We start from the raw sequence: 19,170 nt of genomic DNA, 5'->3' as shown, positions 1-19,170 counted from the left end.
ACTATACTATACTATACTATACTATACTATACTATACTATACTATACTATACTATACTATACTATACTATACTATACTATACTATACTATACTGTTTGTGTCTGTGTTAGTCTTAGTTACCTCGCTGAGCCTTACAATCACAAGCTTAAGTCATTTTAAGAGGGTTTACCCTAAAAGAATGCGCGTAGAAAATATTGAATGAGATGAGAAGTTTTCTTTTTATATTGTCAGGGCAGACTGCATCATATTATAAAAAATGAACTATTGAATTCGAAGGGATTCTCTTGCTGTAAATATACGTTAAATACATCCATCTTTTGCATGAATTTTAACAAAATCTTTCTTCACTTCCTTCCAAGGATTGTAAATTCACTTCATTTCAAGGATTCACTTCATTCATTCCTTGTAAATGGTACAGTTACGCGCATATTTATTGGCAACTTTCAACTCTAAATTTAAATATTGCACCCTCGTCCAAGATACTGACGAAATATTAGTGTGCTTGTATTAATATGCTAGCCTGTAATCGTGTAAACTAATTTTTTACCTTAAAAATATATTATTAATTTAATATTTTCAGGTATATCTTATTTCGTAAATTGATTGTTATTTTCCTCGTGCAAAATTAATGGCAACCTTTACATAAAATCAATTTAACTCATCATTGTTGATCAAGAATATTCTAGTTTGATCTGATGATGACTATACAATATTTCAGAACATTTCAAAACACTATGTGCCTATACTATAAACCTATACGCCAAGTTTGCGCTTGCTCAGTTAGTCGTTGGAGGCAGTCGTATAAACACATCTCCAAGATTTTCTAAATTCAATTATGGCGAAGACTTCTGAATACTCACAGGACATAAGGAAGTGTGCAGTTGAACTACACAACAAAGGAAATGGATTTCGAAAAATATCATCAACTCTGAATGTTCCAATTTCATCCGTAAGGAATATTATTGTCAAGTTCAGGAATGATGGGACCACTGCTAATCGAGCACGAACCAGTAGTAATCGAAAATTAACCGAAAGAGATGTGCGTTCCTGCATGAAAATAGTAAATAAAGACCCGAAGATCACTTCCAAGGAATTGCAATCACATCTGGCTTGTACTGGAAAAACTGTGGATGTGTCAAAAGTGCGACACTACCTGAACCGTGAGGGCCTTCACGGGCGTGTACCATGGATGAAGCCACTGTTGAAGCCAATTCACAAGGAGAAGCGTTTGGAGTTCGCCAGGAAGCACATCGATGCTACTCAAGGCAAAGCTCAATAATATATTGTGGTCGGACGAGACAAAGCTTGAACTTTTTGGTGTGAATGACAACCGCTTTGTATGGAGGAAATCTGGTGATGCTCTGCTGGTAAAGAACACTCTACTATACTGTGAAGCATGGTGGTGGGTCCATCATGTTGTGGGGATGCTTTGCTGCTGCAGGTACTGGGAATATTTCTGTGATAGAGGGCATCATGAATCCTGAAGGATATCAACACATTTTAACTGATAATGTTAAGCAATCGGCATGAAAACTGCATCTTGGACGGGCATTTGTCTTGCAACAGGATAACGACCCTAAGCACACAAGCAAATCAACACAGAAATATTTTGCTACACAGAAATTGAGAGTGTTGGAATGGCCTTCTCAAAGCCCAGATTTAAATCCAGTTGAAAATTTATGGAGGGAACTCAAGAGGCGTGTTCATAAAGGAAGACCCAGCGACATCGAAGAATTGAAGATTTTTGCCATGGAAGAGTGGCGCAAGATTCCTACTATAACATGCCAACACCTCGTAGAAACATACAAGAAGCGTCTGACTGCCATCATTGCTACCAAGGGATGTCACACAAAGTTATAATTAAGAGTTGCCAACAATTTATATGCTTTTTTCAAAATGTTGCTATTACTTTTGCTTTTGGTGTTTTTCTAATAAATATGTATACAACAAAGATCTAACGTTTTACTATCCGTTATGCACAGTAATTAGATGTTCTTTGATCAATTTAACTAAAAATAAATGCAGAAATTTCAATAAATGCTTCAAATTATATTATCTCTCAAATTAAATATTTTTAAGCGTGTTGCCAATAAATATGCGCGTAACTGTAAATGGAATTTCTTTTTAATTACTTAACACAACATGATATTTTTTCTATAATCGCTGCAGTTTCTGTGATCAGGATTAAAAACCGCGCTTTTTCTCCGATTTATTGATATTAATAAAAAGGTGAGAAATATTACAGCATCCAGCTCATTGAGCCTGTAATATTAGAATGAAAATTCATGTTGTGGGTTTGCCTGTCGTAAATTAATCGATGAAACACAATAACAATAATGTTACAGGAAGTATAGAGTAGCTTGTTCATATCTTCAAGTATAAATAATACACAAATTATTATTTAATCAAAATTATTCAGAATTAATGGAAAAATTCACGGTCGTACGACAATATTTAACTTTTATTGCGAGAAAGTTGTCAATATGTGAAAATATTTCAATAACCTCACAATATGAGCGAGTATCCAACGGGAGGAAACAGCGAACATTCTTGAATGTGACATAAACTCAGAAAAATTATTGGATCATATGGTGCAAATAGTGACACACCTACTCGCACACCTACTTTGTGACACACGTAGGTGTGTCACAAATAGTGACACACCTACGCAACCAATACTTTCTTTTACTGAGCAAATCTGGGTTAGGATGACACGCGCAGAGGCAAAAATTGTATCGCTATTTGGACAAAGTTTCTTCATTTCCCTGAGTGCGTGCTTTCACCAGAAATTTCCTGCAATGAAGCCCGCGGTGATGAATTCAAAAATTAAATTTTTTCAACGAAATTTCCTTGCATTATTTAAGAATGAGCGTGACAAATACTTATCGTGAAAGAGGTTACTCCATGACTGAACAATGAAAATATCTTAAGCATACATTATTATTGTATGTAACGGTATATATATAACGGGCAAACTCAAGCGCATATGAAGCATCAGAACACCTATGGTGAAAACTAAACGACGTCTTAAAAAATTTACAGATTATATACATTCGTACAAAAAGTTTTATGGTATAAATTGCCTTGTTTGCAATCTGCGTTTTTTTTTAAATTTATTCGTGAGCATCAAATCACGTGGTTTAAACTACATAAAAGGTTTTTTCCATCATCATATAGTGTAAATTTGATACGATTATTGGTCATTCTAATACAAACTTTCTTACATATTTTGTATACCAATGGACATTATTGATGTTCCATTACGCAATGCAATGAACATTTTTCACCCTGCCAAGTTCGGAAAAAGATTTAGGATAACATTCATTAATAGTTCCGTGTTTCTTATCATTCTGGTATTGATTATTTCATAATGTGATATAATCATATATTATTTAATTGGTATTAGAATTATAACTTTTCCCGTATTGGACAGACAATGACCAAAAAGCAGCAGTATACAGCGCTTAATAATAATGGACGGTCGGAACGTAGCAAGAATACGTAATTGGTAACTTCCATAAGTCAATATACTCTAACCTCTATTTTTGTGGGATTATTTTAGTTTATTATGTGAGGTGTAGTCGAAAATTATATATCAGTATTATATTCGCGCGAATAATTCAATAAAAAATTCATCATACAAGAATGAATGGCACTTGCATAGCTTTTCTTCAAATGCACGCTTCATTAAAATATTACATCCACATTTCAAAGCAATGATGATCGAGAAATTTTGAGTTAGTTGTTACTTCAGAATTTTTATTTCTCTCCAACAAAGTCATAATTAAGCTTTTCAATGACAGGTCTGCACGCTTTTTCTATTTCATCAATAACTTCAGGTTTCAAATTCTCCTTCCATCTCGAAACCCTCGCTGCAGATTTTCTGGCGATACTCCAAGGCTTTTCAACTTCCGACTCGGTGTGCTCCGAAACAAAGTTCGCCATTTCGTTTGAGTAAAACATTCCTAAGAACTCAAACAGTTTCTTTATTTGAGTGTGAGGGTCGTTGGCTATATCCTCGTACCGAACCATCGTGAAGCTTGTAGGGTAGAGACGCTCGAGGGCTGCGGCAACTTTCAGGTCCTCTTTTAGGTCCGAACAAAGCACGTCAGCGGAGGAACAGTCGGGACTGTCGTCGCACCATCGAACCGACGACTTCCGCGAGTTCACCGTAGCCCTGGGATCGCGGATGAGGAAAACTACTTTAGCGTTCAAACGTGTTTCCCCCAGGAAAAGTTGTGTCAAATTCAGACGAAGACGAACGCTTTTCACTAACTGAATAGGGAACATATTACAAGCTTCTGTCAGGAACGTTTCGTTCGAGCAGAGGTCCACACGATGCATTTTGCTACAGGGTTCCCATATCCTCTTGTTGTGGCCGATCATGTCGAGCGGGTGTTGCCTGGTGTAGTTCAGGTAGGTATCTTGTCCACTAAACCTACACTCCAGCAGACGATGGAGGAACTGCTGTGACTGGAAAGCTTCAGTTCCTGATCGAATTTGTCTCACGCCAGCGTAACTGAACGGTTCATAGTGCTGGAAAACGCCTGGGTGTTGTTGAAGAACTTGTCCAAGGAATGTCGACCCAGAACGCCAAGTGGATACTAGCAGAATTCGAAGAGGTGTTACGTCTTTGGCCCAGAATTTTTCCTTATCTTTCATCTGTCGGCGCTCATTTTCCACAGTTTCTTGGACCTTCTGGAGCACTTCGCTATAAGTTTTGGTCTTTGCTAACGCCCTCATCTGGGCGAGTTTGACCCTCCTTTCCTTCTCCAACTTTACGTATTCTTCGTCAACGGGGACGCCGAGTTCTGGATGCAGCATCACGTTCCGGCGCCGCGCCAAGTCCCGCAAGAACATCTCCGATTCTGTTTCAGAAATTAATTTATGTTACCGTTGATTCAGCCATCACGATACATGTTATTGTCTTGATGACGATTATTGTCGTCGATTCGACCATTAAAATACTTTCGTTCAACTTTTCAAATAATTTTGAGTCTACATTTTTTTGAACGAAACCAGAACAACGGAGTCTAATTAACTAAGGCCTTTACTGCACTTAATCTACACAATTTTCTGTTTTCAGTGACAACTTTAGAGATAATAAACAAATATATGGAGAAGATGGAAACAAAAATTGACGGTGGTGATTTAATCTGATCGATCGCTGATAGACTGATAGATTATTTAAATAATTAAACATTAATATTATCAGATTTTATTAAATACTAATAAAATCAGTATTTTGATAATTATATTAACATCAGTAATTCAATTATCATTTATTTGCCTAGTATTTCATAAATTATTTATTCAACCTCACCTGGGGGCGGTCTCAGACCTTCCCTTCCCTCCAGCTGCATCTGCTGCATTTCTGAGTCTGTAAGATGACTCTGCAGGGCAGCAGGGTCTGCAAGATGACTCTGCAGGGCTGCAGGTCTGAAGGCATCGTCCGAAGGCAGGTCATACATGTCTGGCTGTAGAACTGCAAAGATGCCTATGTGTTTACATTCAATTATGATGTATGATGTATGAGTACATGTCGATTTGCTTGCATTTCATATGATTATTCTACAACTACAGGGTGAAGCAGAACCGATTGAGCAGTTTTGAGGCGAAATAAAAGAGTAATGGAGGTACATAAAGAAGAAAGTTACTTCTTCTCGAGGTTAGCATAACATGCCATTTAGAATACTTATGTTTTGAAAACAATATCAGGAAGATGGTGGCCGTTAGCTGCAACACACTGTTGGAGTCGTTCTCGGAAGTTTCCTACAGCACGTTCAAACATATGGCGAGATATGGCCATAACCTCTGCAATAATCCGTTCGCATAGCTGTGGTAGGGTGTGAGGGCGACTTCTGAACACCCTTTCTATTAGATGTCCCCAAAGAAAGAAATCGCAAATGCTCAAATCAGGTGACCTCGCAGGCCACTGTAAATCACCCCTCAGAGACACCGAGAACGACTCCAACAGTGTGTTGCAGCTAACGGCCACCATCTTCCTGATATTGTTTTCAAAACATAAGTAATCTAAATGGTACGTTATGCTAACCTTGAGGAAAATAAACTTTCTTCTTTATGTACCTACATTACTCTATTATTTCGCCTCAAAACTGCTCAATCGGTTCTGCCCCGCCCTGTATTAAGAGTTATAATCCTATGTAAATTTTATTTATTATATAATTTATTTTTCATATGTTCAATTTGCCGTGTAGTAGAACTAAATCCGGTGGAGATTAACATTTTTCTCATAAATACAGTAATTTGTTGTGAAATTTTTATCGAATTTTGGTATTTAAATAAATTTAAATTCAAAAACGCAACCGAAAAATTAAAAATAAATCTTGATACCGTCATTCAATTTTATATTATTTTTTCAATTGCCAAATTTACCATTTTTTAGACAGATTTCTTTCAATAGCTATCATTTCCATTATTAAGCTACTAAAGTGCACTCTTTTCAACAGATATTTTCTCAAATATCTTGTCTGTATAAATAAATGCAAAAATTTTCAATTTTTCATTCAGGTGTTATATGCAGAATACTGTCAATTGTAATCACGAAAACTCTAGAAGCCGCCTCTCTGATAGTATTTAGAGCCGCATTATTGTTTTCTAAATACCGTCATTTGTGCTATTGGTAACTTTAGGGCCTTTAGGGCTGCCTTATTGTTCTCTAAATACCGTCATTTGAATTATTGGGAACTTTTGGGCCGCCTTATTATTCTCTATATACCGTCATTTGTGTTATTGGAACTTTAGGGCCGCCTTATTGTTCTCCATATACCGTCATTTGTGTTATGGGGAACTTTAGGGCCGCCTTATTGTTCTCTATATACCGTCATTTGTGTTATTGAGAACTTTAGGGCCGCCTTATGGTTCTCTATATACAGTCATTTGTGTCATTTTTAACTTTAGGGTCGCCTTATTGTTCTCTGAATACCGTCATTTGTGTTACTGTTAACTTCAGGGCCGCCTTATTGTTCTCTCTATACCGTCATTTGTGTTACTGTTAACTTTAGGGCCGGTTTTTGTTCTCTAAATACCGTCATTTGTGTTACTGTTAACTTTAAGGCCGCCTTATGGGTCTCTAACTACCATAATTTGTGTTACTGGAAACTTTAGGGCCGCCTTATTGTTCTCTCTATACCGTCATTTGTTTTACTGTTAACTTTTGGACCGCCTTGATTATTGTTCTCTCTATACCGTCATTTGTGTTACTGTTAACTTTAGGGCCGCCGTATTGTTCTCTAAATGCCATCATTTGTTTTATTGTGAACTTTAGGGCCGCCTTATTGTTCTCTAAATACAGTCATTTGTGTAGGAGCTTTAGGGCCGCCTTATTGTTCTCTAAATACCGTCACTTGTGTTACTGTTAACTTTAGGGCCGCCTTATTGTTCTCTAAATACCGTCATTTGTGTTACTGGTTACTTTAGGGCCGCCTTATTGTTCTCTAAATACCGTCATTTGTGTTACTGGTTACTTTAGGGCCGCCTTATTGTTCTCTAAATACCGTCATTTGTGTAGGAGCTTTAGGGCCGCCTTATTGTTCACTGAATACCGTCATTTGTGTTACTGTTAACTTTAGGGCCGCCTTAGTGTTCTCTAAATACCGTCATTTGTGTTACTGGTTACTTTAGGGCCGCTTATTGTTCTCTAAATACCGTCATTGGATGAGTAAGGAATCCTCGCTAGCAGGAATATGGCGAGCAGCAGAAGCGCTGAACCCGCAACTACGGCGGCCACGCGGCCACACTGACGCCACCGCGGGAACAAGCTGCACAAAATAAGACGTTTTGGTTAGTTTGATAATTGAAATTAATTTATTAACTAACATGAACCCAATGGTTCCACCGCGACAACAAGTTGCGGGAATTAATACGTTTTAGCTATTTAAAAAAAGCTAAAAAGATCTGGTCAAATGACACGATTTTAGATCTATGAACAAGGCACGAAAAGGAAAAGAATCGGCGACAGCCCACATCAGGCCTACACTTCAGCGCCGACATCACTATGTTATGTTATGTTATGTTAATTTGTAGATTGAAACCAATTTATAACTGAAACAAATCCAGGCACGTCATCGAGAAAATAAGCCGAACAAAATAACGCGTTTTAGTAAATTTTATGATCGAAAATTATTTATTAGTTAACTAAAACGCACTGACGCTGCCGTGGAAACAGAGTTTACAAATTAACACGTTTTCATTAATTAGTAAATTAGGTAAACTAAATTAGCACGAATGTAAATAAGTCGTGAAGAAGAGACGGACGATGACTTAGAGAACAAGCTCTTCAGTATAATTATGAAGGTAATTGATTTGATTGTTTTTATCACTAATTTAATGACTCTACATATTAAATTCGAATTTACTTCTGTACAAAGTTTTTTTGTGTTAACTTAAGAAATGATGAATATAATTGGGCATGAATGCATGCATAATCTTATTAGAAATCATGATAAAATCTGGCTTCGCAAACACGTCAAGGAATTGGAAAAACTTAGGCTTACCAGAAAAATATGTTTTTTTTAGCACGAGACACTTGCTTTCAAAAACATATGAAAGCAAGTGAATAAATAAATATAAATATTATTATAAATAAATAATAATAAATAATAAATATAAAATAAAGAAAGAATAAAATCAGTTTTTAGATGAGCCGGCGGTGGACTACAAGAAGCTGATAAAGCTGAATAATATAATTATAACAGTTGAAAAATGTGAATATGAAGTTAAACCTGAAAATCGCCCCAATTTCTCTCACAAATCAGAGAGAAAAATGTCTAAATCTCTAAAATAACATTCGAGGGACGGTCAAACGTTATAACTAATTGTTTTATATTTTTTCGGAACATAAACCAGTAAAAAAATTGAAATCGGTGCGAGGCATTTCAGCTGCTCGAGTCTAAACTCGCCTGGCTTTGAATTATAAGCCCGGGGCCATACTTTCAAAATTCGTTAAGTGAACGTAAGTACTGATGTTCTATTTTCTTGTCTATGATTGGTGGATTATGCTTAAAAGGCCGTTAATGATTGGCTGATGAACTTACGATCTCTTAACTTTTTTTTAATTATAAGCCTGGAGCGAACAGCTGAAAGTCATTTACGGCTCCCATAAAACTCAATCTCTGGCACATACGCAGGGAAAAATTGCCATTAAAAATATTCATTTTTATGTTATTCTGAGGAATGTTGCGTGATTACTAGGCCTACGCACGGATTACACGCAGATAAATGACATTTTTCTGCGCGTGCATCACAGGCATAGGTTATGATATTGTAAGAAATTACTTACGCGGGTATCAATACATTAGGGTAATATATTTATTGCGCACCGAAGGTTAAATTAGCTATCTCATGTATTAGGGTTGTTAACTCTAAACTCCCATCACTGATGTGTACGAACTAATTGCTGTTATTTCATAATATACTAATTTAAAGTACATGATCTGTAGCCGTATGGATTTGTAGCCGAAGAAGAAGAGCCAACTAAAAGTATTTCAGATATATAAAACAATTTCAGGTTGTGCGTCCATGAAACAGGTCCAACATGTGGGTCACTATGTGGGTCAACATGCGGGTCAACATTTGGGTCAACATGTGGATCAACATTTGGGTCAACATGCGGGTCAACATTTGGGTCAACATGTGGGTCAACATTTGGGTCAACATGCGGGTCATCTCCAGGAAAGGTCAAGAAAGTGACGCAACCATGTTGCTCTGAAGGAACGCATGCAAGCAGACCCTTATAATTATGAAGCAGACCTTTATAATTATGAAGCATACATTGATAATTATGAAGCAAACCTTTATAATTATGATGCAGACCTTTATAATTATGAAGCAGACATTGATAATTATGAAGCAGACCTTCATAATTATGAAGCAGACCTTTATAATTATGAAGCAGACATTGATAATTATGAAGCAAACCTTTATAATTATGAAGAAGACCTTTATAATTATGAAGCAGACCTTTATAATTATGAAGAATACATTGATAATTATGAAGCAGACCTTTATAATTATGATGCAGACCTTTATAATTATGAAGCAGACCTTCATAACTATAAAGCAGACCTTTATAATTCGTTCCACTTCAAATTTAAAAACTTATTAATTTGTAGCACACATATTCGTACGAAACGCAAGTGTAGCTCGCTCAAGCTTCCAAATTCATTTTTATCGAATTTAAAGTTCAAAGCTAATTTATATGAGCACGTAGACTCTATTGAAAACATATTTGAAATAGAAATTGAAAAACAATCAAAGGAAAGGTGTTTCTCTATATATTGATGAATGAAAATATTTATTCATGTCCAACCAACTCAGCACAAGAAAAATAATATTTTATTTATTGGTTAAAATCTTCAAGAAAAATAGTATTTTATTTATTGATTAAAATCTTCACTATGTGGGAACAATTAACATATATTTAGATGATCTGTAGAGTACAGCATACATTATCTTTTCATTGCTGAATAAACTTAGCATAAATTTAACAACTATACATGCAAGTGGCTAGCTTATTGTGATATTATATTTTCATGCGTGATAAATTATGATACTATAATCTATGATATATTATGATGCTATCAAAACTTTTAATAGCGAAACTAAAATATGTATTTAAATACGTAATTCATGCTCATTTGATATGAACAAAACCGAGATAACTAATAACTTTTTACCCCCGCAGGGTTTCTGATCCGGTCACGGGTTGACGGAACAGGGAAGTGATCCAACACTCATTAAAATGAATGATGATTTTTGTCAAGCTGTGTCCAAATTATTTTTCCTTATCCAAGCACGAGCAGACGTGGCACCAATGTACATTTTTGTCCGGCCAAACTGGGTCAGAATGACCCACACAATAAGAAGTACAACGCAATTTAGACAGAGTCTCATTAATTTCTCTGAGTGTTAAGTAAAGGCAGTCGGCCCGGTTTGGACCAGACGTTCAAGAATATTTTTTATCACAAAGAAAGTGAATTAATAGAATTAAACTCTCTCCAGTGGTTAGTAGGACAAACTTTTTTTCCTGGCCCTCCTATGTGGGGTTTTTTTATCTGCAAATGCACTGCAGTTTTACTACTTGAAGTTTTAAAAATTTATATAAATTCAAGTTTTGATAGAAACTAAGATTTTTTTATGTAAACAAGATCACCAAGATTATGCTGCAAGATCACCTTACGTAAATAATGTTTAAAATTTAAATCTGACATAGCGTATCTGAAGTATATTTTTAAACCTATAAATAATAAATTCCGATAAGTAAGAAGTAATGCAGAATCTCCACGCAACTTTAATGCGGTAAAGTAATGATTAATTTGTCCATTTACAATTAATGGTTAATAATTTTTCATGACAAGTGGCAGTTTCTCTAATAATTACAATGATTATTTAGTTATTTATTTAGCTACGGATATCAGTTGAATACATTTAGCGCTTGAAAATTTCAGGAAAATTTCAGACTACATATGCTACTATTTCTGGCGATACTTTACTAGAAAATAAACATAATTCTAGATATAATTCTAGTTTACAAGCATAAAATTTGTTTATAGAAATACGAGTTTTCGGATTGCAGAAATTTCAATTAAATTTAAAAAAGAATATTGTGAACAGTTAGAAACTTTTAAATATAATCGTGATCCAGTGATTGATAAACCAAATTAATATTTCATATTAATTTAATATGCAAATTTGGTTTGCTCTACAATTAACATTGTTCGATTTAAATTAACGTTACATTTTATTCCTATGAAGCTGCTTGCATAGCGTGACAAAATACCGCGATAACATAAATCATTTCCAAAAAACTTGTTTTTGAAGTGAAAGTTTCATTGAAAATCTTACATCGGTTCGGCATGAGTACCTACATCATGCAGAGACGGAAAGCACTCAGAAACAGAATTGGTAATATTGTCTAGAAAAATAGTTGGGTTATCTTTTCCAAATAATGACACACTTTCAGCACACAGCACTTCTTTTATTAATTATATACGCCCTTTTGCCAGGTCAAACTGGAAACAGCAATTCTGCATCGCAATTCGAATAAAATCGCCTTCATTTTTCGGATGGTCCGTATATAGATGCGAAATAGATGAGTGAATATAACAACATTTTCACAAATAGATATTCGCCGCATTTACATTTTATTAACCACTGAAAATAGATAATGAAAAAAATACAAGTATATGCGAAGTATCCATAACGTCATAGGACCTTAACATCGTTCCGTTATTATGCATCATGTATCGAAAATAACATGACAATCTTACTTATAATTTGAGCAAGAGAATTATATTATAATAATTATGTCTTCTTGTGTTCAGGAGGAAATTATGTTATCAATAACAGAAATAATAAAAATGCTTGAATTGCCAGTGAAATTAAATTTATTTAAATTTCCACCATAAATCTGTAATGTTTGCAATTTTTTCAATTTAATGCAGAAATGATTTAATTATTACTGATCTATATCGCATCTTTACCATTTCGTGACACTGGATTCTGTTTCTTTACGTAATCAACACTCACAGAAATAAGTGATACTTATTACTAATATCGATGCACTTATGTCCCTTGTTTGCGTCACCCTAACTCAGTTTGACCCGGCAAAAGGATGTAGCAGTGCTATACGTGCATTACCAGTGTCAATATTTGGACAAAGAAACCCATTACATTTCTGATTGTACAGCAAAATTCCGAGTCCAGGGATGATATGGAAAAAGTTAATTCAAGTCGCCAGGAACGAAAAAATAATCTACTTCGACTTTTATAACTTCCCGTTCACTTTCTCTGAAGTTCTTTATCTCTGTGAAGAATTTTTCGCTCGTGCTGGATGCCAACTACGCGACATTCATTACAAATAACTTAAATTCGAATGCGTGGTACAAGAGTTTAATTGCAAGTAATTGGAGATCGAAAGCGTTCAGCAGACCGTGTCGTCTCAAACTGTTTTATCTGTTGTTAAACCAAACAATATATATTTGGAAAAACAACTCAAAATTCAACTAAAGGCGTAATTATTTTGAATTAAGATGATGGCTGATAGTCGAACCCAAATAAAACATGGCACTAATAATACGACACGACACTAATAAAACATAGAGGATGAGAAAAAATATTATCACAATATTATGTGTGCAAGTTACGGACCAGCATGCCACGGTACACTGTGCAGGTCACGGTACACTGTACAGGTCACGGTACAGTGTACAGGTCACACTACAGTGTGCAGGTCACGGTACACTGTACAGGTCACTTTTGAACTGTAGCGGCCGCTACCGCTACCGCTACATGCTCTAAATGTAGCGGGCGCTACCGCTACCGCTACAATTGCTTAACTGTAGCGCCGCTACCGCTACCGCTACATGTAGCGCGCTACTGCCCACCTCTGGTAGCAACTAACATGTTGACACTAGTAACAGGCTGAGGTTGACAACATTACACCGAAATCTTTCGTACCGTTTTATTCTGTAATTTATATTATGTGCAAGTATGTATCATGCTGGTTTTTAAATAATATTTAATACTATTAAGTAAAATCTAAAAGCGTTATATATAAATGTAGCGGTAGCGCTGTATCGCTACAAAAACCTTGTATCGCTATTTAAATATGTAGCGGGCGCTACCGCTACCGCTAAAATTGCTTAAATGTAGCGCCGCTAGCGCTACTAAAAATGTAGCGACCGCTACATGTAGCGCGCTACTGCCCTCCTCTGCCCGTAGCCAGCGAATTGCACATAGTCCCATTCATCGGGTTAATTGCTGCTAAAGCCTCCAAAATTCTTATAAAATAAATAACTAATCTCTTAGAAAATTTTCGATCTGATGTCGATACCGTACTAGAACGACTGAACGTTCAGTAGTAGCAACAAGTCAAGTGTACCGAAACAACAGCTTCTTCCTGGAACTTTGCAAATCTCGAACATCTTTATTTTTATTGAATTTTTGTACACTTGAATAATCGCATGTGCTGCAATATTCTGTAGAATAAAGAAAAAAGTGTTGAACATCATTAGATGCGTTAGTTATGGGGTGACTATCCTAAAAATGACTCGTGTTATAGGCGAGGCTGGCCATCATATATACGTCGGGCAGGGCGCTGGGAGACTAAAGTTGGTGCCCGCTCCCCCCTCCCCCATCCGCTCGGTACTACAATCTTGCATGCCAGTGCATAATATACAATATTGTTAATTCACATTTCAAAGGCTTCAAGTTCATTGATATATTTTTTGTCATGTAGTTTTCTGCGCGTCTGTGCAATCTTGAACGTTGTCAGGAAATCCTTGTAGTTGATCGTGTAATTAATCTTTGACTCGACGCGGAATTGAGCCATTGTATTTTATGTGCGACTAGCACCGTCTCTGTGATTTGTTAAACTAGTCAATCAGTGGAAGAATTCATTCCAGTTTACTTATGCACTTCTTCGACTCTTGCATCCCGCAATGACGTAGTTATAGCTACAGTTTTTTTTTCTATGAAGCAACACATGAGAAAAAAAATATTTTTGGGGTATACTCTTTTAAAAATTCCGTACTGATGAAACTTGGGCCCCTCTGATCAGATTCAGAAATTTGTCTAGTCAGACATGGGTTAATGAGACACGTGTAAGCATATTAATGTGTGTATAGCGATGATTAATTTATATGTACACTGCTGGAGGATACAAAGCTTGTTCCGAACACAGCATTAAATTAACCTTACCATGAGGCATCAGCCGTACCATTAACCATATCATCAGACATGCCATCTCCTATCCGGTCAACCATGCCACCAACCCCCACCACAAACTCAACGCAATCTCAACTCAAACTTACGCCGCACTTCAATAATGTGAGTGAATAATTCATGTGTGGATCTTATTTGTCAAGTTAATCTCAAGTTCGAAACTCATCGGAGGAAATTGAGGTATTAAATAATTATTCTTAAATGAGAGGAAACTTTAAGGATTATACGGACATTAAAACCTCAGAGTTTTGGTACTTTCTGCACCCGTTTGCAGAGAGAACTTTATTCAACTTCATCACAAGAACCTTTAGATAATTTGAGACCCGAGATTGAGTTGTGTCACTCAAAAAACTTATGGCATCAAAGCATCAATAGGATATATATTGAATATGCACGGTATAATGCAGGACGACGTTTGATTAACGAAACAAATGGAGAGGTGAAATCTTGTACCGAACACAAAGTAGCGCCACTTACATTGTGCAAATATCTTACACAAATAAATGACATAAACAATGCTTGCGTTAGCAACTAATTAGTTAAATAACTAATTAAACGTCCACTTAAACAGCTCATTGTAAATCTGAGATTCTGGAATGTCCATATGTGTCCACGCATGTGCCGGGATGTCCATATGTGTCCTGCATGTGCCGGGATGTCCATATGTCCCCGCATGTGCCGGGATGTCCATATGTGTCCTCGCATGTGCCGGGATGTCCATATGTGTGACCATAAGTCGTGACCATAAAATAAACATAAGCGCTAGTTTTTAATGACCATAAAAAGCACAAGCCATACATGGAAGCGCCTACACACTGTATAAACTAGAGCAGCCCTCATGGCGGCCACTTGCAGCCCTCATGGCGGCCACTAGAAGCCCTCATGGCGGTCACTAGAAGCCCTAAGATTGGCAGGAAAGTGGCTGTGGCCATCAGCTCCCTCAGCGCACGGCTACACATGGAGCCATGAGCTGGGGTACGTGGCCGACGTGGCAGCTGTACCAAGTACCACTCCTGGTACACTCCGTACCATAGCCGGAGTACTTAAGGCACGTTAGAGGTACTGGCCCTAGATCCGGCGGTACTACATCGATACGTACCAGGCAGCGGCCAGATACGGTACGAGGTCCCTGACGTACCAGGCAGCGGCCAGATACGGTATGTGCAATTAGCCCTCCAATTAGTATTTTAATTTAAAGCATGAAACTTGAATTTGAATAATTTTGATTGTATCCTTAAACTAAGTCCAACTTCCCAACAGATTAATTCAATGAATTAAATAGAGCAGAAATAAATAAGCAAAACGAAATTCACACGACATTCATACAAACCAAGGGATAGAGAAACAGGTTATAGCAAGATGGTAGAACTTTGATTGTGGTAACTTGTCACCGGTTCAAAAACAGCGGTTATGGTTTTGAACTATAAACAGAGATCTGAACACTGCGATAACTTTGGACTGGCACTGACGGAAAATAGCTTTTTGATGCAATTGGTTACTGATCATGATGAAGACTCCCAAGGCCCGCGGCAGAACCCCTGTTCTCGACTAAATACTTTTTTCTTCAGATGAAGTTAGAGAAGCGGAATTCTAAGCAATTCCAAGCCAACAATAGATCCCGTAAATAAACCCTAGCATATACACAAATTGACGGTGGGAAATGAGGAATTTCTCACACCCTAGCTGCACGAGCACGTAGAGCGTTCCCTACACGGGCACCGTAGAGCGTTCCCTACACGGGCGTCCGTCGTCGTAGTAGTAGAGGTATTAGTAGCAGTATTAGAAGTAGTAGTAGCAGTAGTAGAATGGTTTAATAGCGCTTCAGCTATCAAGCTATTTCGCACCGAAGGTTAAAGATAACATCGCCAGCGAGGCGGAAGAAGGTCTCGATTGTCTAGCCCGCTGAAGCTGGCTCGAAAGAAGCAGCGTAAGCATCTCTAAGAGACGAAGTGACAAGGAGGGACAGGTGAAAAGCAACAGAAACCAAGACACTCGAACAAGAGGTCGCTTACACGGGACGTCGGACGCGACCGTCGTTAGAGAGGAAAATAAAAGAGGGGAGGATCTTAAGCAGCTTTTACACAGGGCGGCGAATACCGCGCGCGTTGAAAATGCCGCGGCAGTATTTACCGCGCTATCTTTCACACGAGGCGGTTTTTAACGCTGGAATCTATCAGTCTGGCAGTGCTTTATGTACCAGCAGTCCATCTCTATGTTTATGTAACAATATTTCTATATGGAAATTTATCTCTATGTGAGAATAATACAAATACATCTATATGGAAATACCTATGTATTTTATGGAAAATATATCTTTTATGATATATATCTCTTTCACTTAAGGAAATATATATTTATCAATGTATATCTTTGTGTTTATGTAACAATATTTATGTAGCGATATTTATATAACAATATCAGTCTATAATCTATCAGTCTGGCATTGTTGTTTATTATGCACCCAAAATACGCCCCACTGTCTGCAAGCTAAACTTCAATGCTATTGCTACGGCGGCTAAGTAAGCAATGCTATTGCTACGGCGTCTAAGTAAGCAATGCTATTGCTACGGCGGCTAAGTAAGCAATGCTATTGCTACGGCGGCTAAGTAAGCAATGCTATTGCTACGGCGGCTAAGTAAGCAATGCTATTGCTACGGGTCCTGACGAGTTCCTTGCTTCTCTAGTGGACGAAAAATTGCGGGAAAATCGTGTGGCTGAGACACGTCGCGTGGATGTGGGGTGTACGTGGCCCGTGGCACGTGGATGCTGGGGCTACAGGGCACGTGGATGCCGGGGCTTCAGGGCACGTGGATGCCGGGGCTTCAGGGCAGTGAGGGCACGTGGATGCCGGGGCTTCAGGGCACGTGGATGCTGGGGCTTCAGGGCACGTGGATGTTGTGTAGCGGGAAAATGTTCGTCCGCTGTGGAAGCAAACGTCGCGTAAGAATAAGGAAAACTCAACGGATATGTTGCCTCCCGACGATCTCTCAGAGTTTATTAGTTTATCTTTAAATTCATTCGATTGGAAAATGCACCTACAGGATGACGCATTAATTCCATTCAGGCATCCCGGTGAACGGTGCACACATCCCCCACTCACGTCTTGAAGCGCACTGACGCAGAGAGTCACTGCCGGCTGCCGCCACGGGGAGCGCTGCCTCTGCCAGCTGTGATAAAACTTCCCGATATTTCCTCTGCCCCACGGTCATCCTTGCGGTTGTCCTGTGGCTTTAAGTCCACCCAGCGTGGACATCCGGAGAAGAAGAAGAAGATATTTCCTCTTTGTAGGATTTACACCATGACAAGCATGTACGGATTTACGGTATCATTTCCAGAACTGTTTCATTGTAATTATACAACTACATTCAATAATTATGGTTGATAATAATGAGGAAAATACATTTTATTTTGATGTTTAAAAAATGTTACGTGAACTTAACTTAATTAACTCAGTCTCAGAAGAACAATGTGAGAGGCTCAAAGCGGTTAACAGGACGAGTACAAGTTTACACTAGTCCACTCCGATCATAAAGTATATTACTCAGTGACTGTTAAATAAATGATTATAATGACCCCTAGCCCAGCCTGGAAATTGCATGCTACATCTAGCCTCTAGGCGGCAAGCCTCATACATCTAGCTCATCTAGTTCACTAATACTGCCTAGCTGATACATGTAGCTCTGCTGACGTCCAGCTCCATACAACTGTTGTATAATTTGTATATTTATCCGTATAAAATTCGATCGATGGAAAAGCGTCCAGTCATCACAGACCAGCAACTTTCATCCAATAATGACATAGTTATAACAACAACGGACATTTTTTATGAAGCACTCTGATTATTTTCAGGGCAAACTCATTCAAAAACTTCTCCAATAAGGAACCGTTGCCTCGGCGATCAAAAGTCAGCTTGATACTGATTGGCGAACATGACTTTGCGTTGCGAACATGGACATTTTAACCAGTAAAATGATTACGAACATGTTTAGGCAGCTGGAGGACCTTGAACATGTTCATGCAGCTTGTGGACCTTGAGATATAACTCACGAATGAAGGTGAAATGCCAAAAATTTTCACGAGCTAAACATCACCGGTTTAGGTCCTAATAAACATGCGTACCAAGTTTCATCGAGCTACGTTCATTACTTTGGCAGATATTCCTTGCTCACTGAATTTGGGGGAAAATTTGTCCAAGACGTCGCAATGTTAACGTGCAAATATTCTGACGCGATAAGTCTCCTGACACATACTTACTTAAGCCGCAATATATGTGCAGCGCGGTATAATGACGGCTTTCTCTTACATGATGATCAACATGCTTCTTTTATCAGGCCATTAGGGCCTCCAGAAAATTAATATTGTCTGACAGAATCTGAACATAATATACACAAAGAAGAAATTACCGACCCCACCCTAGCACTACTG

At 37.7% G+C, this 19,170-nt stretch overlaps 1 protein-coding gene across 1 annotated transcript; it reads right to left on the bottom strand.

Moving 5' to 3' along the window:
• Positions 1-3,051: 3,051 nt before the first annotated feature.
• On the bottom strand, positions 3,052-7,800 carry LOC108675523 (carbohydrate sulfotransferase 4). The gene is made up of 3 exons (XM_018163543.2): positions 7,669-7,800; positions 5,324-5,485; positions 3,052-4,868 (listed from the first exon to the last, which is right to left on the bottom strand). Exons 2-3 carry the CDS (start codon positions 5,469-5,471, stop codon positions 3,760-3,762), a joined length of 1,257 nt encoding a protein of 418 aa, XP_018019032.1. The 5' UTR covers positions 5,472-5,485; positions 7,669-7,800; the 3' UTR covers positions 3,052-3,759.
• Positions 7,801-19,170: the final 11,370 nt, after the last annotated feature.

Source organism: Hyalella azteca, unplaced genomic scaffold (genome assembly GCF_000764305.2).
Source record: "Hyalella azteca isolate HAZT.00-mixed unplaced genomic scaffold, Hazt_2.0.2 contig13102, whole genome shotgun sequence".
Lineage (NCBI taxonomy): Eukaryota > Metazoa > Arthropoda > Malacostraca > Amphipoda > Hyalellidae > Hyalella > Hyalella azteca.
The sequence above is the reverse complement of the archived record's forward strand: the minus strand, read 5'-3'. Positions and strand labels throughout refer to the sequence as shown.